General features: G+C 41.4%; 1 protein-coding gene across 11 annotated transcripts in view; it reads right to left on the minus strand.

Annotated features, from left to right (window-relative positions):
- SFXN1 (sideroflexin 1) overlaps positions 1-21,834 on the minus strand; it is a 52,282-nt gene that overhangs the window by 15,810 nt on the left and 14,638 nt on the right. For 8 of the 11 annotated variants that reach the window (XM_033180131.1, XM_033180132.1, XM_033180134.1 and 5 more), the window contains 5 exons: positions 4,723-4,893; positions 3,645-3,743; positions 2,332-2,407; positions 1,674-1,759; positions 304-431 (listed from right to left, as the gene is read on the minus strand). In XM_033180131.1, the coding sequence (XP_033036022.1) occupies positions 304-431; positions 1,674-1,759; positions 2,332-2,407; positions 3,645-3,743; positions 4,723-4,893 (560 nt within the window). The remainder of the gene's footprint in view (positions 1-303; positions 432-1,673; positions 1,760-2,331; positions 2,408-3,644; positions 3,744-4,722; positions 4,894-21,834) is intronic. The other 3 variants (XM_033180140.1, XM_033180139.1, XM_033180138.1) reach the window with 2 other exon arrangements.

Genomic DNA, 21,834 nt, shown 5'->3' on the forward strand with positions numbered 1-21,834 from the left:
TCCTGCCTGTGGTTCCCTCTGCCAGAATATTCATCCCTGATACCCACTTGGCTCACTCCCACACCTCCACCTCGTGCTCTTCCCGGCTGCCCTACCTCCACCCCCACATGCCCTAGCCCCCTACCCCCTTAGCCCTCATCACCACTGCACACACTATAACTTTATTTACTTGTTTATTTTCTGCCACCCCCACGGGAAGGCAATTTCCGCTAAGAGGCACGATATTTGTGTTTGTTTTCTGGTTCACAGATCTGTGAACGCTTGTTCAACCTGTATTGGAATAAATGACAAAGTCCTGCTAACCCATGCCAGGGGCTGCCATGAGAATCCTGGACACGACGACTTGTGTGATGGCTTGTTTCGCAGCGTTCGCTGACTCCCCCAAGCGGTTCCCATTTTCATCTGTGACAGGAATGCCAACTTTGAGCTCCCTGTAGAGCAAAACACATACAGAGAGCTCCACCAATGCCTTCAAGAAATGTCCCGAAACAGTACTATGTTGGGAAAGATCAAGCCTCTACTTAATTAAAATACCCACTCAAGTGTCATTTTTTGGTACTGACACATCTTTTTTTTTTTTTTTGAGACAGAGTCTCACACTGTTGCCCAGGCTGGAGTGTAGTGGTGCTATCTCTGCTCACTGCAACCTCCGCCTCCCAGGTTCAAAGCGATTCTCCTGCCTCCTCCCGAGTAGCTAGAATTATAGGTGTGTGCCAGTGTGCTGGCTAATTTTTGTATTTTTAGTAGAGATGGGGTTTTGCCACGTTGGCCGGGCTGGTCTTGAATTCCTGACCTCAGGTGATCCACTTGCCTCGGCCTCCCAAAATGCTGAGATTACAGGCGTGAGCCACTGCGCCCAGCAGACACATTTATTTTTAAATACCATGGACAAGTTTAATCCTCCTTTGATAGAAATAAAAGTAAAACAACCTAGTAAACTTTTAAAACCTTTTTCAGTAACAATACGATTCGAAGGGTGGATACGCTAACTTCAGTCTATGCTCACGTGCAAATTTGAGCAACTTTCCAAATGCGAAACAGATATAACACACATTATTAAGTCAACAAACTTAGTATGCTGACATGGAAACAGTCACTCGCACATGGCCCTATTGTGTATTTATTAACTACATTTACTAACACTAAGTATAACTTCTGCGGTTACCCCTGTTTTTTATTATCCATTCCAAAACACTTTTGTTGTTCTTTCTTCTCCTTTAATTTTTGTCAGTTCTAAAACAATACTTCCAAAGACACAGAATAATGTTACTTTAAGCTCCAAAAGAAAATTCTGGAGGGAAAAAAAGGAATCTATTTTAGAGAATAAACTTTCTTTGGATAGACTTTGTCTAACCCAAGCACAACTCAATGTAAGCTTGAGATATATCTTTTAAACTTTTTATTATACAGACACAGAAAGACTATTCCAGCATCAGCCCCCTCTCTGCACTCCTCAGTCTGCTTCAATAATCAGTAACTCATGGCTAAGCTTGTTTTATCAACACACCCATCCTCATCCCCAACCCCAGATTATTTTGAAGGAAATCCAAGATCTCACATAATTTCACCTATACGTATTAAAACAAATATTTGAAAGTTTCAACAAAGCTAATTATTAAAAGAGACTCTCCCGTCAAGAGAGAGTCCCTACTGAGAGTGCATATTCGTCTTACCTTTGCCTCATTAATGGAATATTGATGCAATTAGCGGCAGCTACGGCAGCAAAGGGAACAAAACGTCCTATCAGTGGTGAGACATGCTGCAGAGGAGAAAATTTCAAAAGTTTTATCTTATTTTTCCTGTACTAGTGCGTGGAAGTAACTTATTTCTTCTTGAAAACTCTGAAAAATGCAGAGTCGATTTGCAGAGAAACTCAGGCCAAGAATACTTTCAAAATTTTCCTGGCAGTATTTGTATGTTTCCCACATGGCTGTGCTGGGACCATGCAAGCTTCTAAGTCATTGTAGCTAAGTGTGGTTGCAGGAGGATGGGCTTTGGAGTGCCGAGAGAGAGAGATGCTCTTGCCTCTCTTCAGAGCTGTGGCCTGAGGCACACTGCCCACTGCAATGCCTCTGGAGGGCTGTCAGGATGGGTGAACATTTAGCACTTTGTACACAGAGCCAGGCACAGACCACAGTCCTGGTAGGTGTTATTGGTGACAACTCTTCCCAAAGTTATTGGAAAATATAACTAAAATACGCAGTTGAAGATAAGGACTATAACAAGAAAGCCATATGACTTGAACTATTTTAATAAATAATAGAGGGATTTAGAGCCAGACAGATGATAACAAATTAAGCAGCTTTATTATGGAAATAAAAATCTGAGTACCTTGGTCAATGCGTTGAGTCCTAGAGCTGTTGCTACAGCACCAGTTGTTGCAGAAACGTAAGCTGTTCCCAACTCACTGAAAAGAAAAAAGGATATCGTGTAGACAACGAGGGCATGTCAGGAAACTGGTGCAACATTATTTGAAGAAATAAAAGGGAAATATAAAAGAGAATGATTCAGAATGAAGAGTCTACAAAACAACATTATCACTCCACAAATAGGGGAATCTAGAGAAAAAGCAAGCAGATCCGTAAAAAATGGGATTCTTCACACGTATCTTGACTGTAACTCCAAAAGCAGACACGTATTCTTTGAGGTGAGTTGGTTAAAATATACAAATAAATAAACATACAGACTTTGTATTCGTGGAAAGGAGGGGAGCTGTGTGCTGCATGTAGGAAGCTATGAATACAGGGGAATGCATATTGGGCTAAATGTTTGGAGCATATTTGTTTAAAATACTTCTCAAAATATTAATATACACACTGAAAGCAAAAACGAAGTGCTGCCATTTAAAACATGAGATCTTAACTGTATAAAAATACTAAGTCTTATCGTCCAAAAACTATAAAGCCCAAGCAATTCTCTCTTAAAAGAAATTTTAATTGCGATAAACACCACTGGGTTACAGAGTTCAAGATCCTTTGTTCCATATGACAACAGTAGAAGAATATGGGTTGTCAAAAGCAATTTTAAGTGATAAAAAAGAGAAGCACTTTTCTTTCAAGTATAATACAATTATGCTAACTAACATTTGTGGTTAACTAATCTTGTTGGCCTATTTTTCTTTTCAACAGGTGACAAAAAATTAAACTCATTGCTTTCTTTTGGGCTCCAGAGATGAGCTATTTTAAAAACACATCAGATACAAAGGTCACACCGCCATGATCTCCCCTTGATTTCTGCAGAGACCACACTTTGTCTCCCCTACTTTTAACATTGGTGTCTGTCGACTCAGGTAGGGTAGATGGGGGAACAGCCTGTCACTTATCAGAGGTCAGACTGGTGCTGCCCGCTGTGTGTTCTATAGGGCCACGAGCTCCAGGGTGAGAAGGAGGTATCATCCTACCAGTACCTCCAAAACCATGAGTAACGTCTGAGAAGGCAGGCTAGAAGAAGACCGTTTTCTTGATAGAGAGAGAGAAAAAGAAACACTTTACTTTTTTAAAAAAAAGCTACAAAAAAGATGCTACATAATATTCTGAACAATATAAAAATGTGTACACATACGCTTTTTTAAATAGGAGAGTATCACCACTTAATAAAATGAAGGTTGGAGAACTGCAGAGAGCGGTGAAATCTCATAGCCTTACTTGACAGTGAGGGGTGCGTCTCCACTTCTGTTGGTGTAATTGACGACAGCATTGAAGGACTGGTTAATCCACTGCCAGAAGAGCACAGCCGGCGTAGTCCTAAAACAGAGCCATCCGTCACATACCCACCATCACCGGGACCACTGCCAGAACAGCACAGCCGGCGTAGTCCTAAAACAGAGCCATCCGTCACATACCCACCATCACCGGGACCCAGCCGCGGCACAGAACAGAAAATGTGGACACCAGTAACCACAGAGGAGACGTACTGGGGGAGGGAGAAAGCCACAAGGCCACAGGCTTAGGACCTGTGTGCTGGGCAAGTTTTTATCCTCTGGGATCATCCATGTCCTTGTTCCATAGATATAGACAACACCAAGCTCAGAGGGTTACCATGAGGATGAAGTAAGATAAAAGTTGTAGAGAGCCTGGTACAGAATAGACATTCAATAAATGCCAGATCCCTTCTTTTGGGGATAAAAGACAAAATTTGTAGGCTAAGCAGTCCTGGGCCCTCCTAACAGCATGAGGAGTGCTATATGTCTATGTCTACACATACACCTTTAGTGTGCCTCTATCTACACTCATATCTATACTTATATCTATATGAATGGAGTCAAAGGAGAATCTGCTTGCAGACTCTTTATTTTCTTTCTCCATTTCATTTTGTTTTGGGGCTAAGATTTAGAAAAAAAATTCGACCTCCTTTTGAACAACTAAGAAGATGCTATTTAGCAGAGGGGAAAGGTTAAAAAAAAAAAAAGAGTCCCAGAGTAACAACATTCAAACACAATGGAACTAAAAGCCAAATGACTTTATTCTTTTTACATCAATAATGCTCCGTTTTTTGTTTTTTATTGTCTTCAATTTTATTTTTTATTGTATAAACTAAAGGAGTTCAACATGATGTTTTGATTCATAAGTACATGACGGAACGAGTCAAGCAAGCTAATTACCTTGTTTGCCACTTCATATACTTATGAAATAACACTAATTTCAACAAAATTATTTACATACAAAAATAGATTTTGGGCTTCTGTAATGGTAAACAAACTGTTGCTACATATTCATAACGTACCTGTAAAACGTCATCATGCAACCTGTGATGGTCATGTTCATGGGAACCTGGGCTGACATTCTTCCTATCAAAATCATCTTCTCCCCAGTGTCAGGATGAAAAGCCGAATCATAGATGTACTTTGCTCTCCATAATTCATTTTCTGTAAGACCAGGAGGAACAATTCCTTGCCTAAGAAAATAACAAATAATATGGCAATTGCTCATTTCAAATATCTCCCCAGTACCCTAGAGACAAGTGGCTACAAGATTTTAAAAGTTTATGCTCTGGCCAGGCATGGAGGCTCACGCCTGTAATCCCAGCACTCTGGGAGGCTGAGGCAGGCAGATCACGAGGTCAAGAGATTGAGACCATCCTGGCCAACATGGTGAAACCCTGTCTCTACTATAAATACAAAAATTAGTGGGGTGTGGTGGTACCTGCCTGTAATCCCAGCTACTCGGGAGGCTGAGGCAGGAGAACTGCTTGAATCTGGGAGGCAGATGTTGCAGTAAGCTGAGATCGCACCATTGCACTCCAGACTGGTGACAGAGTGAGACTCTGACTCAAAAAAAAAAAAAAAAAAAAAGTTTATGCTCACCTAAAACACTTGTGCCTAGATGGAGTGATAAATTTGTTACATATAGTCAGCAAAAATTTCAAAACATGCAGGACAATAAGCACTTAAAATGAACATTTCAGGCTGGGCATGGTGGCTTATGCCTGTAATCTCAGCACTTTGGGAGGCTGAGGGAGGAGGATTGCTTGAGCCCAGGAATTCAAAACCAGCCTGAGCAACATGGTGAGACTCTGTCTCTACAAAAAAATAAAAATCATACCACTGTATTCCAGCCTAGGCAGAGTAAGATCCTCTCAAAAAAAAAAAATTCAAACCTGTTCATCTCAAATTACCTGTAGTTTGGAAAAGCCAGAAAAGAAATTATATATAGGGAACAGGGGAGCATTCAACTTTGAAATACTCTTTAAGTGACATATTTTATAATGTATTTTGAATTTGTAAACTCTAAAATATTTTAACCAATTAGACAAAAGTTATGGTAATCAAGGATATTCATTTTTATACCTATAGAATGAAAAGCTAGTTCACGAAGAATTTTTTTTTTTTTTTCTAAGACGGAGTCTCGCTCTGTCGCCCAGGCTGGAGTGCAGTGGCCGGATCTCAGCTCACTGCAAGCTCTGCCTCCTGATTTTACGCCATTCTCCTGCCTCAGCCTCCCGAGTAGCTGGGACTACAAGCGCCTGCCACCTCGCCTGGCTAGGTTTTTGTATTTTTTAGTAGAGACGGGGTTTCACCGTGTTAGCCAGGATGGTCTCGATCTCCTGACCTCGTGATCCACCAGTCTCAGCCTCCCAAAGTGCTGGGATTATAGGCGTGAGCCACCGCACCCGGTCTTTTTTTTTTTTTTTTTTTTTTTTAAAGACAGGGTCTCACTCTGTTACCCAGGCTGAAGTGCAATGGCATGATCTCGGCTCACCATAGCCTTGAACTCCTGGGCTCAAATGATCCTCCCACCTCAGTTTCCTGAGTAGCTGGGACCATAGGCATGCACCACCATGCCTGCCTAATTTTTTTGCATTTTTCATAGACACAGGATTTCACCATGTTGCCCAGGCTGATTTTGAACTCTTGGGTTTAAGCGATCTGCCTGCCATGGCCTCCAAAGTGCTGGATTACAGGCGTAAGCCACCATGTCCAGCCTCAGAAGACTCTTGACGAAAAAAAAAAACGAACTGTTAGGTACATCATTCTTTATTTCCTTCCCTTTATCAAAAAAACACATATTCATTGCCAAAAATTTAGAAAATACAGGAATCTATTAGAGCACTTAAAATCACTGAAGTCTTTACCTACTCATCTCCAGTGGTAATGTTTTGATGCGTATATTTTCAGTCTCTCTTCTGGAATCTAAATGTGATGTGTTTACTTAAAGGCCTCACAGCGGATCTGCTGCTTTATAACCGCCTTCTTTAATCAGTAATACATTGTAAACATGTCTCTGTGTCTTCAGATATTCTTCTATATAATCTATACTGGGTTGAACCGTGTCTCCCCCAAATTCATGTTCACCTGCAACCTCAGAATGTGACCGGATTTGGAAATGGGGTCTCTGCAGATGCCGTTAGTTCAGATGAAGGCATACTGGATTAGAGTGGTCCCTAAATCCAATGAATGGTGTCCTTATAGGAAGGCCACGTGCAATCAGACGTAGAAGAAGGCCAAGTGATGAAGGAGGCAGAAATGACAGCGATGTACCCATATACCAAGGCATATCAAAACATTCCTAGAGCTTCTAGAACCTTGGAAACCCCAAGGAAGGATTCTCAGAGGGAGCACGGCACTGTTGACACCCTGATATCAGACCTCGAGCCTCCATAACTGTGAGGCTCAAGTTGGTGGCAATTTGTTATGGCAGCCTTAATAAATTAATAGGCCAGGCGTGGTGGCTCACACCTGTAATCCCAGCACTTCAGAGGCCAAGGTGGGTGGATCACGAGGTCAGGAGTTCAAGACCAGCCTGGCCAACATGGTGAAAACCCGTCTCTACTAAAAATACAAAAATTAGCCAGGTGTAGTGGCAGGCGCCTGTAATCCCAGCTGCCCAGGAGGCTGAGGCAGGAAAATCACTTGAACCTGTGGGGCAGTGGTTGCAGTGAGCCAAGATTGTACTACTGCACTCCAGCCTGGGCAACAGAGTGAGACTTTGTCTCAAAAAAAAAAAAAAGAATACACCATCTTTTTAAGTGCTTCACAGTATTCTATTATACACGATTATAAGATACTGTAATATATACCAGTCTCCTAGTGTTGGGCATATAAATTGCTTCTAATTTTACTCCATTTGTAAAGGATAAGGAAGTAAATAAACTCTCATACATAAATCTATCCCCACATCCAAGATTATTCTGAAAGAAATGAGTAAATTTGCTGGAACAAAAGCTATGTACAACATTAAAACTTTTAGCTTTTTTCTCTACTTGACTATGTCTTTTAGCTTTTTCTCTACTTGACTATGTCTTTTTTAAAAAAATCACCAACCACAGCAGCATCATTGTTATTTATATAATTTGTATGCATACTTTGTACACTATAGTTAACCCCAATTTTAATTTTTTTGGTTGTGTTATCTGCTGTCCTGAAAATTATTATTTTTATGTAATTAGGTAGGAACAAATAAAATTTTTATCTAGAAAGATTATACAAATGTTCACCCATATTTCTAGCATTCTCAGAACAGTTGTTTTCTTCTTGTCATTTGAGGTTTTAATGTATTTGGAATTTATCTTAATATGAAAATGTGGACTAAGCATGGTGGTTCATGCCTGTAATCCCAGCACTTTGGGAGGCCAAGGCAGGCAGATCACCTGAGGTCAGGAGTTTGACACCAGCCTGGTCAACATGGCGAAACCCCCCTATAAAACTTAGCTGGGCATGGCGGCAGGTGCCTGTAATCCCAGCTACTTGGAAGGCTGAGGCAGAATTGCTTGAACCTGGGAGGCAGAGAGTGCATTGAGCCAAGACAGTGCCGCTGCACTCCAGACTGGGCAACAAGAATGAAACTAAGTCTCAAAAGAAAAAAAAAGAAAATGTGAAATTTTCTTAAGTTTCTCTTTTGGCTGGCCTGCATCAATGGAGAGTTCGTGAGTACTAGCCTTGATTTCTAGACTTTCTATTGTGTTTCCACTTATCTACACATTCTGACGCCAACACCCACCATTTTAACTTGACAGTCAATTTTTATATTGGGTAGAGCAATCATCCCACAATCTATTTTTCTTTTTCTTGTTCTAAAATGCCTTATACTAACTTATTGTCCCAGATAAACCTTAGAATTATTATTATTATTTTTGAGACGGAGTTTTGCTCTTGTTGCCCAGATTGGAGTGCAATGGCACGATCTCGGCTCACTGTAACCTCCTCCTCTTGGGTTCAAGCGATTCTCCTGCCCCAGCCTGCTCCTGTAACTGGGATGACAGGCACCCGCCACCACATCCAGCTAATGTTTTTTGTATTTTTAGTAGAGATGGGGTTTCACTATGTTGGCCAGGCTGGTCTTGAACTCTTGACCTCAGGTGATGCCCCTGCCTCGGCCTCCCAAAGTGCTGGCATAACAGGCGTGAGCCACTGCACCAGGCAAGAATTATTTTATCAGTTTTACAGGTGATCACAATTGTAATTTGACTGAAACTGTATTAATCTGGAGAAAACTGACACCTCTACAGTCTCCAGCCTTTCTACCCAGGCCTACTGCACATCTCTCCATTTACTCAAACTTAATATGATTCCAAATGTTTTCGTCATTGACGCAAATTTCTGGGTACGTTTCTTCCCACGTAATTTACATTTTAAAAAAATTGTTCTGGCTGGGTGCAGTGGCTCTCATCTGTAATCCCAGCACTTTGGGAGGCCGAGGCAGGCGGATCATGAGGTCAGGAGATTGAGACCATCCTGGCTAACATGGTGAAACCCTGTCTCTATCAAAAATACAAAAAATTAGCTGGGCGTGGTGGCACACGCCTATAGTCCCAGTTACTCGGGAGTCTGAGGCAGGAGAATGGCATGAACCAGGGAGGCGGGGCTTGCAGTGAGCCGAGATTGTGCCACTGCACTCCAGCCCGGGCGACAGAGCAAGACTCCGTCTCAAAAAAAAAAAAAAAGATAATTGTTCTTATGAAGTGAAGTAAAAACACTGTGTAATTGCTTGTGGCTGGTACATAGGAAACTACTATTGTTTTGTGTTTATTATAAGTAGCCCCCTCATTGTATTTTTATTTGTTCTATGGTTTTTCAGTTGTTATGGTCTCTTCTTTTTTTTTTTTGAGATAGAGTTTTGCTCTGTCGTCCCAGCGAGTGCAGTCGTGTAATATTGGCTCACCGCAACCTCTGCCTCCCAGGTTCATGTGATTCTCCTGCCTCAGCCTCTGGAGTACCTGGGATTACAGGTGTGCGCCACCACGCCCGGCTAGTTTTTGTATTTGTAGTACAGACGGGGTTTCACTATGTTGGCCAGGCTGGTGTTGAACTCCTGACCTCAGGTGATTTGCCCACCTTGGCCTCCCAAAGTGCTGGGATTACAGGCATGAGTCACCTTGCCTGGCTGAGTATTCTCATACATATTACATACATTATGGAAAAAAAAGAAAGGGCTCATGTCCAAGTTTGGGAAAAATGATTAAGCAGCTTTATTTTTACTCCCGGACTTTTTGGAAACTTTGAACAGTTAATGGAATGTGACATTCTCAAAAGTGGAATGTAAACTTTCTCAAATTTGACTACCAAAACCCTTTCCCTTTCTCTCTCTCTGCCTCCCTTGATTCCTCTCTCCTTTCCCCTGCCCCGCTCTTTTCTTTCTCTAAGTATTTCATAGGATTTCTTTATTTTTTTTCTTTTATTTGTTTTGAGATGGAGTGTCATTCTTGTTGCCCAAGCTGGAGTGCAATGGCATAATCTTGGCCCACTGCAACCTCTACCTCCCGGGTTCAAGCAATTCTCCTGCCTCAGCCTCCCGAGTAGGTGAGATTACAGGTATGTGCCACTATGCCTGGATAATTTTTTGTATTTTTAGTAGAAACGGGGTTTCACCATGTTAACCAGGCTGGTCTTGAACTCCTGACCTCAGGTGATCCACCCGCCTCTGTCTCCGAAAGTGCTGGGATTACAGGCGTGAGCCGACGCGCCCGGCCAGGGTTCCTTTTCTTTAGAGGTCTTTTTGGGAAGTTCAGCTCTAGTGTTCCATTATTTTGTGCACTGGTCACTACTGATGTGGGATATGCATTCTTTTTTTTTTTTTTTTTTTTTTTTGAGACAGAGTCTCGCTCTGCCGCCCAGGCTGGAGTGCAGTGGCCAGATCTTGGCTCACTGCAAGCTCCGCCTCCCGGGTTCACGCCATTCTCCTGCCTCAGCCTCCTGAGTAGCTGGGACTACCGGCGCCCGCCACCTCGCCCGGCTAGTTTTTTGTATTTCTTAGTAGAGACGGGGTTTCACCGTGTTAGCCAGGATGGTTTCGATCTCCTGACCTCGTGATCCGCCCGCCTCGGCCTCCCAAAGTGCTGGGATTACAGGCTTGAGCCACCGCGCCTGGCCCGATATGCATTCTTAATAATTAAAGAAGTACTATGCATTATTCCTGATTAATTATTTTATGGGAAATATATAATTTTACCTTCTTTTGGGCATCTATCAAGATGTGGCTTTTTTGCTCTGACATACTGATGTGATAAATTACATTAATAAATGTCCTAAATATAAATCACCTTTTCATTCTTGGAATAAATTCTACCAGTTCATGTTTTAACACAAGGGTGGATGTTATGGGTTGGTGTTTTATTTTGGATTTTTGCATTATCAATTTGTAAGACAGGCCATTGTTTCTTTTTGTATTTTTTTTTTAAATCATTTATTGTATCAGGGTTGCAATGAATTGGGAAGCATTTCCTTTTTTTCCTATGATGTCGTAACATTTTAAAATTAAATCAGCTTTATTGAGATATAATTTAAATACCATAAAAGTCACCCACTTTAAGTGTCCAATTTGATAAGTTTTGAAAAAATGTATTCAGTGGTGTAACCACCCCAGAATTGTGGTACAGCATATTTCCATGTCTTCAACAGTTCCCTTGGGCCCCTCTGGAGTTATTTCCTCACTTCCTGTCAACCAATGGATCTATTTTCTAACACTATATTGCCTTTTCAAGAATTTCATACAAATGGAATCATAGAGTGAGTAGATATATGTTTTGTGTATTTTGTATTTGACCTCTTTCACTTTGCATAATGCTTTTGAGATGCACCTTGTTGTTTATATGAGTTGGTTAATCCATTCGATGGATGGATGTACCAGTTATTTATTTATTTATTATTATTTTGAGATGGTGTTTCACTCTTGTTGCCCAGGCTGGAGTGCAATGGCATGATCTTGGCTCATCGCAACCTCTGCCTCCTGGGTTCAAGCGATTCTCCTGCCTCAGCCTCCCAAGTAGCTGGGATTACAGGCATGTACCACCATGCCTGGCAAATTTTTTATATTTTTAGTACAGACAGGGTTTCTCCATGTTGTCCAGGCTGGTCTTGAACTCCTGAGCTCAGGCAATCCTCCCGCCTCTGCCTCCCAAAGTGCTGGGATTACTTTGGGAGGCATGAGCCACTGCACCCGGCCAGTACCAGCTGTTTATCAATTCTCTTTTTAGTTATTCTGAAACTGCTTTTGCAAAATTATAACTAAGGAAATTATGACAGTGAAAGAAATCAGAACTAACCGACTCTATCTTGCTTGTAATCCTTAAGCGGTCCTTGTTCATTCCTGGGCATAGGATGAACTAACCTTGGGAAGGAATTCAGTTCATGGTTTGACTCTGAAACAAAATGACTCCCTTCTTGCCTGGGGTCCAGTCTGTCTTTGCAGGACTACCAAATTAGCTACAAGATTAGAAATTGCAGTTTAAGGGTCATGCAGTCTCTGGCTCCAAGAACCTGAACCTCTCCAAATTGCTCCTGGGGCTAACGTCACTGTATTGTAAAACCTAAGATCAGAGCTTGAGATATTTTGCACTTTGGATCAGCTGACACCATCCAGACCAGTAATCTGGCCCAACCAGTTCTGCCATCACACCCAGGAAGATAAGACATTAAAAAACCTCACTTCGACCCTCTATGATTCCATATCCAACCTGACCAATCAACACTCCCCACTTCCCAAGCCTCTACCCACCAAATTATCTTTAAAAACTCTCATCACCCACGGGGAGACTGATTTGAATAATAACAAAACTCCAGTCTCCCTCACAGCCAGCTCTGTGTGAATTACTCTTTCTCCATTGTGATTCCTGTCTTGATAAATCGGTTCTGTCTGGGCAGCAGGCAAGGTGAATCCAACGGGTGGTTACAAAGTCTAGTAGGTGAAGTAGGTGGCAAGTAGTATCTTCTTGTGGATTTGCATTTCCCTAGTAACTAAAAATGCCGAGCATAGTTCCATATGCTTACTTGCTATTCCTGTATTTTCAATGGTGAAGTGTCCTCAGTCTACTCAAATCTTTTGTCCACTTAAAAAAATTGGGTTGGGTAATTACTGGTTGGATATAGTTCAAGTGATATAGTTCAGTATTGATAGAGTTCTCTATATCTTCTGGATACAAATCCTTTATGAGATATAAGTTTTGCAAATATTTTCCTTCAGTCTGTGAATTGCATTTTTATTTTCTAAACAGTGTCTTCTGTCATGAAAAGACTTTACTTTTGATGAAGTCCAATTTATCAGTGTTTTTCTCTTTCCATTTCAATTGATAATTGTTCACTCTTATGTCTTATCTAAGAACTTTTTGCCCATATTGCCAGGCACGGTGGCTCACGCCTGTAATCCCAGCACTTTGTGGGGCCGAGGCGGGTGGAGCACGAGGTCAAGAGATCGAGACCATCCTGACTAACAGGGTGAAACTCCATCTCTATTAAAAATACAAAAAATTAGCTGGGTGTGGTGGCACAGGTCTGTAGTCCCAGCTACTCGGGAGGCTGAGTCAGGAAATGGTGTGAACCTGGGAGGTGGAGGTTACGGTGAGCCGAGATTGTGCCACTGCACTCCAGCCTAGGCGACAGAGTGAGACTCTGTCTAAAAAAAAAAAAAAAAAAAACTTTGTCCATATCAAAGTCATAAAGATTTTCTTCTGTTTTCTCTAGAAGTTGAATAGTGTTAGCTAGTATATTTAGGTCTATTATCCATTTCAAGTTAAATTTTGTTTACAGGATGAGTTAAGGATCAAGATCCATTTTTTTATTTCCAGAACTATTCATCGAACAGAGTATCCTTTCCTCACTGAATTATCTTGGCTCCTTTATGTAAAATCAGTTAACTATATATATTTGTGCCTATTTCAGGATTCTCTTCTGTTACATGGATCTAAATGTGTCTCCTTACAACAATGCTAAACTGTCGTTACTGTGAGAGCTTTATAGTCAGTTTTAAGACCAGGTAGTGTAAGTTTCTCAGCTTCATTCTTTTTAAAAATTGTTTCCAATATTCTAGGCTCCCTGTACTTCGATATAAACATTAGAAGTAGCTCGTCAGTGTCTAAAAAGAGCCTGCTGGGGTTTTGATGATTACAATGAATCTTACATAAATTTGGGAAGACATGACATCTTAACAATATTGAGTCTTCCAATACAGGAACACTGCATATCTCCCCATTTTTAAAAAAAACTGAAGCTCTGTTTTTTTTCTCTGTAATGTGTGTGTGTGTGTGTGTGTATTGGTGTACAGGCATTTTATGTATTTTGTTAAAGTGGTCTCCAAGTACTTAATATTTTTGTTGCTACTGAAAATGGTATTATTTTTAAAATTTCAAAATTACAGTTGTTAATTGCTACTAGATAGAAATGAAATCGATTTTTGTATATTGATCTTGTATCTTGTAACTTTACTAAATCCATTTATCCTAGTTGGTTTTTTTGTAAATTCTTTTTTTTTTTGAGACGGAGTTTTGTTCTTGTCACCCAGGCTGCAGTACAAAGGTGCAATCTCAGCTCACTGCAACCTTCACCTCCCAGGTTCAAGTGATTCTCTTGCCTCAGCATCCCAAGTAGCTGGGATTACAGGCATGCGTCACTAGGCCTGGCTAATTTTGTATTTTTAGTAGACACAAGGTTTCACCATGTTGGCCAGGCTGGTCTTGAACTCCTGACCTCAGGTGATCCACCCGCCTTGGCCTCCCAGAGTGCTGGGATTACAGGCATGATCCACTGCGCCTGGCCTGGTAAATTCTTTCTATATAGATGATCACAATTTCTGTGAAAAGGAAAGTTTTACTTTTTCATGTCCTATCTTTGCCTTTTTTGAAAAAAAAAGTTGAAATTTTCTCTTAATGCCCTAGTTAGAACCTCAAGCACAATGCTGAAGAAAAGTAATGAGAGCAGAAATGCTTGCCTTGCTCCCCAGTCTCAGAAGGAACGTGTTCATACTGTCACCATTAGGTCTGATGTTAGTGGTAGGGCTTTTGTAGTTGTACCTTCCCCTTCTATTCCTAGTTTGCTGACAGCTGTATCAGGAATGGATGTTGGATTTTGTCTGCTTTTTCTGCATCTATTGATATGGTAATACGGTTTTCTGTTTTAGTCTACTGATACAGTGATTTTTTTTTTTTTTATACGGAGCCTTGCTCTGTCGCCCAGGCTGGAGGGCAGTGGCACAATCTCGGCTCACTACAAGCTCCGCCTCCTGGGTTCACGCCATTCTCCTGCCTCAGCCTCCCGAGTAGCTGGGACGACAGGCGCCCGCCACCACGCCCGGCTAATTTTTTTTGTATTTTTAGTAGAGATGGGGGTTTCACCGTGTTAGCCAGGTTGGTCTCGATCTCCTGACCTTGTGATCCTCCTGCCTCGGCCTCCCAAAGTGCTGGGATTACAGGCGTGAGCCACTGTGCCCAACCTGATACAGTGATTTTTAAATGTTAAACCAATCTTGCATTCTTGTCATAACTCCACTTGAGTTCTGCTTATTTTGGTATTGCCCTTTCTGGGTAGATTTGTTAAATTCCGTTAAGAATTTCTGTGTCTATGTTTACCAGGGGTATTAGTCATTTTTCCTCTTATCCCCTTTTCTGGTTTTGCATCAGGGTATTTGTAGCTTCAGGAAATGCATGATGAAGTGTTTCTTGACTCTTCTGCTTTCTGCTGGAGTTTGTGGTTTGGTATCTTTTTTTTTTTTTTTTTTTTTTTTGAGACAGAGTCTCATTCTGTTGCCCAGGCTGGAGTGCAGCAGTGCCATCTCGGCTCACTGCAACCTCTGCCTCCTGGGTACAAGCAATTCTCCTGCCTCAGCCTCCGGAGTAGCTGGGATAACAGGCACGAGTCACCACACTTGGCTAATTTTTCTATTTTTAGTAGAGACAGAGTTTCACCATGTTGGCCAGGATGGTCTCGAACTCCTGGCCTCAGGTGATTCACCTGCCTCAACCTTCCAAAGTGCTGGGAAGGTTGGGATTACAGGAGTGAGCCACTGTGCCTGGCTGGTTTGATATTCTTCCTGTGAAAAAATTCTTTCTTTACCTGTGTAAAGCCATCTGGCCTTTGAGATTTTTGTGGGAAAGATTTTTGTTTTATTATCATCTTGCTGTTTGTTTTCTGTTTGTCTCTTCTCCTCCTCATTCCCTTTTTCCCCCTTTCCCTGCCTTCTTTTGGATTGAGTCAGTTTTGGTAATCTATATACTGTATTCATAGAATGTTATATATTTCACTAAGATTTTTAAAATCTTTAGCAAAAAAGCTATATAGTAGGCTTTATTTTTATATTCTATTTCTCTTTCAGGTGGCTTTCTTACTCCTTTTGTTATGTATTTTGAGTTTTTTTTGTTTCCTTTAGATTGGTTAGACTTACCAGAGGCTTATCCTTTTCTGGATTTCTCAAAGGACAATTTCTTACATTTATTTTTTAATCCTATTAATTAATTTCTGATTTTTAAAATTAACTCCTCTCTGTTTTGAAAAGCAGTGTATGTAGGCCAGGTGCAGTGGCTCATGCCTGTAATCCCAGCACTTTGGGAAGCTGAGGCGGGCAGATCACAAGGTCAGGAGATCGAGACCATCCTGGCTAACATGGTGAAACCCCATATCTACCAAAAAAATATATATATATACAAAAAATTAGCCAGGCGTAGTGGTGGGCACCTGTAGTCCCATCTACTCAGGAGGCTGAGGCAGGAGAATGGCGTGAACTCGGGAGGCGGAGCTTGCAGTGAGCGAAGATCACGCCACTGCACTCTAGCCTGGGCGACTGAGTGAGACTCCGTCTCAAAAAAAAAAAAGAAAAGCAGTGTATGTGGTAGTTAACAGTTAACAGCATGAACTCTGTGGTCAGATTGTCTGGGTTTCAGTCCTGGCTCTACCGCCTACTGCAGCAGGATTCTGTGAATGCCTCCGTTTCTCAATCTGAAAAATGGAAATAACATTACCTGCCTTCCAAGGTTGTGAGGGTTAAATTAGTAAATGTGAAATGATTAAAGCAGTATCCAGCACTCAGGAAGTACCCTGCAGGGTTTGCTGTTTTCTTATTATTCTGTTCTCTAATTTCTTAGGCTGGATTCTCAGTTCATTCATTGTCGGCTTTTATTGTTTAATCACCGAGATATGTAAAGCTACAATCTTTCCCCTGAGTACAATTTCTTAAGGTTTCTTATTAATTTTCTCAATGTTTTTACTTTGTAATTTTATTTCTTTTTGTTTTGATCAAAGAATTAAAAGAGCATAAAAATTCTAATGTGATTAGATGATCTATCAAAGATGATAAAAGGTATGTTAGAATTTCCTACTACAATTGTGGGTTGTTTTTTTTTTTTTTGAGACAGAGTTTTGCTCTTGTTACCCGGGCTGGAGTGCAGTGGCGCGATCTCAGCTCACTACAACGTCTGCCTCCTGGGTTCAAGCAATTCTCCTGCCTCAGCCTCCCAAGTCGCTGGGATTCCAGGTGCCCGCCACCGCACCCGGCTAACATTTTGTGTTAGTACAGACAGGGTTTCACCATGTTGGCCAGGCTGGTCTCAAACTCCTAACCTGAGGTGATCTACCTGCCTCGGCCTCCCAAAGTGCTGGGATTACAGGCATGAGCCACTGCGCCCAGCCCTACGATTGTGTTTTAATCAAGTTCTATTTGTATTGCTAACCACCCTTTCTTTGTATATTTTGATGGAACACCACCGGCTCATGAATACTGTCTGTTCGGCATTCACTGTATCTTTATCAATATCAAGATATTTGGATCTATTTGCCCAGAGTTGCGATTTCTTGCTTTTCATTTGTAATTACCTTTGTCCTGCTTTTTAATGTTAGCCATTTTTATTACTTCCTTTTCGGTTCATTTTAAAATAGCATTGTTGGTATCCCACCAGAACTGTATATTGGCAGTCATACTTAAAACATGCTATCTCTTTAACCCTAACTAGCCCTTGAGCTAATCTTCCCAGAAGGCTCATGGCTGATTTATCTCTTGAGGGGAGGTAAGAAACTCGATGAGTTATTTCTTAAATACTGATTCAACAACTGGCTTACCAATTAATAAATATAAAAGTATATAGGTGAGGCTTGGTGGCTCATGTCTGTAATTCCAGCACTTAGGGAGGCCGAGGTGGGCAGATCACTTGAGTCCAGGAGTTCAAAACCAGCCTGGCCAACATGCTGAAACCCCATCTCTACTAAAAACATAAAAATTAGCCAGGCATGGTGGCAGGCGCGTGTATTTCCAGCTACTTGGGAGGCTGAGGCAGGAAGAATTGCTTGAAACCGGGAGGCAGAGGTTGCAGTGAGCTGGAGCACCACTGCACTCCATCCTGGGCGACAGAACAAGACTCTATCTCAAAAAAAAAAGAAGAGTATATATCAGCACAGAACCTAACAAATACCCCAAAGCTCATTTGGACCAGGCCTAGTCAATTTATCACCCAAACTTTAAGGGTCTATATGCTTTAAAAAGGTGAAGAGAAAAAAGAAAAGGGGAGACATTTAGGGATTCTTGGAAAAATGTATTGTAATTTCGTAAGTACAATTACATCACGCAAGCTTCAGGTATTCTAAGTGGGGTGTCATGTCATCACTGAGCTTTTTAAGTGTTTCCACCCAATTTTAAAGTCTTTGATTTGATTTAAAAATGTTTTAATTTGTTGGTATGTTAGTAAATTATTAAGGCTTACAATTTTCTGTTCATGCATATTCTACAAACTTTAAAATAAAACATGTTAATGCATTTCTTGAATACAGTAAGGAGCAAAATCATGTATATTTTTGAGTTTTGTTCCTATTTGAGACAAGGTGTTTTAATTCTTCCATTTCCTTTTTGTTTTTTGACACTACAGTCTAGGGCTTTAGATTCAGATACCTATTACTTTTTTTTTTTTTTTTTTTTGAGATGGAGTCTTGCTCTGTTGCCCAGGCTGGAGTGCAGCAGAGCGATCTCGGCTCACTGCAACCCCCGCCTCCCAGGTTCAAGTGATTCTCCTGCCGCAGCCTCCCAAGCTGGGATTACAGGTGCGCACCACCATGCCCAGTTATCTATTACAATTTTTTATAAAACACTTTTAAGGCCAGGCGTGGTAGCTCACGCCTGTAGCCCCACCACTTTGGGAGGCTGAGGTGGGCGGATCACTTGAGGTTGGGAGTTTGAGACCAGCCTGACCAACATGGAGAAAGCCCGTCTCTACTAAAAATACAAAATTAGCCAGGTGTGGTGGCACATGCCTGTAATCCCAGCTACTCGGGAGGTTGAGGCAGAAGAATTGCTTGAACCCGGGAGGCAGAGGTTGCGGTGAGCTGAGATCGCGCCATTGCTCTCCGGCGTAGGCAACAAGAGAAAAACTCCGTCTCAAAAAAAACCAAACCAAAACAAAACAAAAAAAACAACCACTTTTAATTTCTTTTATTCTATATACACTCTTTCATACTAGAGGTACAACTGTTTCTATTTTAATGTGTTTCAACATTCATCACTTGTCTATTTATATGATGACTTTCTTATATTTCTCTTTTTTTATTGTAGTAAAAGATTCATAACATAAAATTTACCATTTTAACCCCCCTCCCCCTTTTTTTTCTTTTGAGATGAAGTCTCGCTCTGTTGCCCAGGCTGGATGGAGTGCAGTGGTGCGATCTCAACTCACTGCAACCTCCGCCTCATGGGTTCCAGCGATTCTCCTGCCTCAGCCTCCCGAATAGCTGGGATTATAGGTGTGCATCACCATGCTCAGCTAATTTTTGTATTTTTAGTAGAGACGGGGTTTCACCATGTTGGTCAGGCTGGTCTCGAACACCTGACCTCAAGTGATCCTCCTGCCTTGGCCTCCCAAAGTGCTGGGATTACAGGTATGAGCCACCACTCCCAGCCATTTTAATCATTTTTAAGTATACAATTCTGTGGCATTAAGTACATTCACATTATTGTGTGGTCATCACCACTATCAAACCACCACATCTAGAACATTTTCATCTTCCCCAACTAAAACTATGTGCCCATTAAACACTAACTCCCCATTCCCTCTTCCCCCAGCTCCTGGCAACTTCCCCTTTACTTTCTGTCTCTGTGAATTTGACTACTCTAGGTATCTCATATAAGTGAAATCAGCAATATTTGTTCTTTTGTGACTAGCTTATTTGACTCATCATAATGTCTTCATGGATCAACCATGTAGTAGCATGCATCAGAATCTCCCTCCTTTTGAAGGCTGAATAATATTTCATGGTATGGGATTCCATTGTATGGCGGGACTACATTTGCTCATCCACTCTTCTGCTGATGCACACTTGGGTTGCTTCCAGCTTTTGGCTACCGTGAATACTGCTGCTATGTACATGGGTGTACAAGCATCTGTTCGAGTTCCTGCTTTCATTTCTTTCAGGTATATACCCAAAAGTGGGATTGCTGGGTCACATGGTGATTCATGTTTCACTGTTTGAGGAATCTCCTTATATTATGGCTTATTTTTTTAACTCTATTTTGTGTTATCTTTTGACCACCCAAGAAGGTTTTATGAAGAGTTTATGTTTGATGCACTTGCATATTTTACATATTTTCTTTTTCTTTTCTTTTTTTTTTTTTTTGAGATGGAGTTTCGTGCTTGTTGCCCAGGCTGGAGTGCAGTGGCATGATCTCGGCTCACTGCAACCTCTGCCTCCTGGGTTCAAGTGATTCTCTTGCCTCTGCCACTCAAGTAGCTGGGATTACAGACATGTACCACGATGCCCAGCTAATTTTTTTTACTTTTCTTAGTAGAGACGGGATTTTACCACGTTGGCCAGGCTGGTCTCGAATTCCTGACCTCAGGCGATCCACCCACCTTGGCCTCCCAAAGTGCTGGGATTACAGGCATGAGTCACTGTGCCTGGCCGCACTTGCATATTTTCTGTTGCTGTTGGAAATAGACGATCTGCTCTAAAATTCCCAAGTGACAATGCCTTCTCTTGAGAACTTTGCACACACTGTTTACTATCTTCTGGCATTCAGTATAAAGATGAAAAGATTGAGCCCTTTCTGACATGTTCTTTTTTAATAGCTTTTTTTGTTTTGTTTCCCTGTTCATGGATTCTTTTGGAAGTTTTAAAAGTTTATAGAAAAAACAAAAGGGAAAAAATTGCCATGTGTGGGTGTCTCTGCTTGAAATAGGGCATATCTCTTTAATTAGAGAAATGGTTTTCCTCACCTGAGGAAAATTCCATTTTACTTTCTGTTGCTATGAACTACATTTAATATTGCTTATTTGCAATTTTTCTAGTTTCTCTTTTAGGAGCACCAATTAATTTCATCTTCAGTCTCTATTCTCTTTTCCTCTTATAAAGTCTTTTTCATACCTTTCTTTTCCATCTATATCAGGGACTGGCAAACACCAGTCCATGGCCTGGCCTGTTTGTCTCTGTCTGTGAACTCAGAATAGCTTTTACATTTTTAGCGGGTTGTAAAAACAAATAAGAATATGTGACAAAGAATGCGTGGCCTGTAAAGCCTAAAATACTTTTCGCCCGGCCCTTTACGGAAAGTTTGCCGACCTCTGGTCTTCACCCAGGAAGCTTCTCAGGTTCATTCTCTCCATCAGTAATTCTACTTTTTCTTTTCTTTTTTTTTTTGAGACAGAGTCTCGCTCTGTCGCCCAGGCTGGAGTGCAGTGGCGCGATCTTGGCTCACTGCAAGCTCCGCCTCCTGGATTCACGCCATTCTCCTGCCTCTGCCTCCTGAGTAGCTGGGACTACAGGTGCCCACCACTACACCCGGCTAATTTTTTTGTATTTTTAGTAGAGCCAGATGGTCTCAATCTCCTGACCTTGTGATCTGCCCGCCTAGGCCTCCCAAAGTGCTGGGATTACAGCGTGAGGCACCATGCCAGGCCGGTAATTCTTTTTCTTACTGTGTGATTTCTGATGTTGGTTCTTTACCACTGCCTCCAGTAAACCTTTCAATTTCAATCACATTTTTAGGTTCTTGGCAATGTTCCTTATGCCATCTTCTTTTCAACCACATAGTTGTCTTTTCATCTCAACCTCTCTGCTTTCTATGGCTTTTGCCTATCTTCACTATTTTCTCATAAGGCTCCAGGATGTTCTGCTGTTTGTGTATCTGCTGTTTGTGTATTCCCTCTTTTTTTTTTTTTTTTTTT

Source organism: Trachypithecus francoisi, unplaced genomic scaffold (genome assembly GCF_009764315.1).
Source record: "Trachypithecus francoisi isolate TF-2019V2 unplaced genomic scaffold, Tfra_2.0 Lachesis_group2, whole genome shotgun sequence".
In the NCBI taxonomy this organism is placed as follows: domain Eukaryota; kingdom Metazoa; phylum Chordata; class Mammalia; order Primates; family Cercopithecidae; genus Trachypithecus; species Trachypithecus francoisi.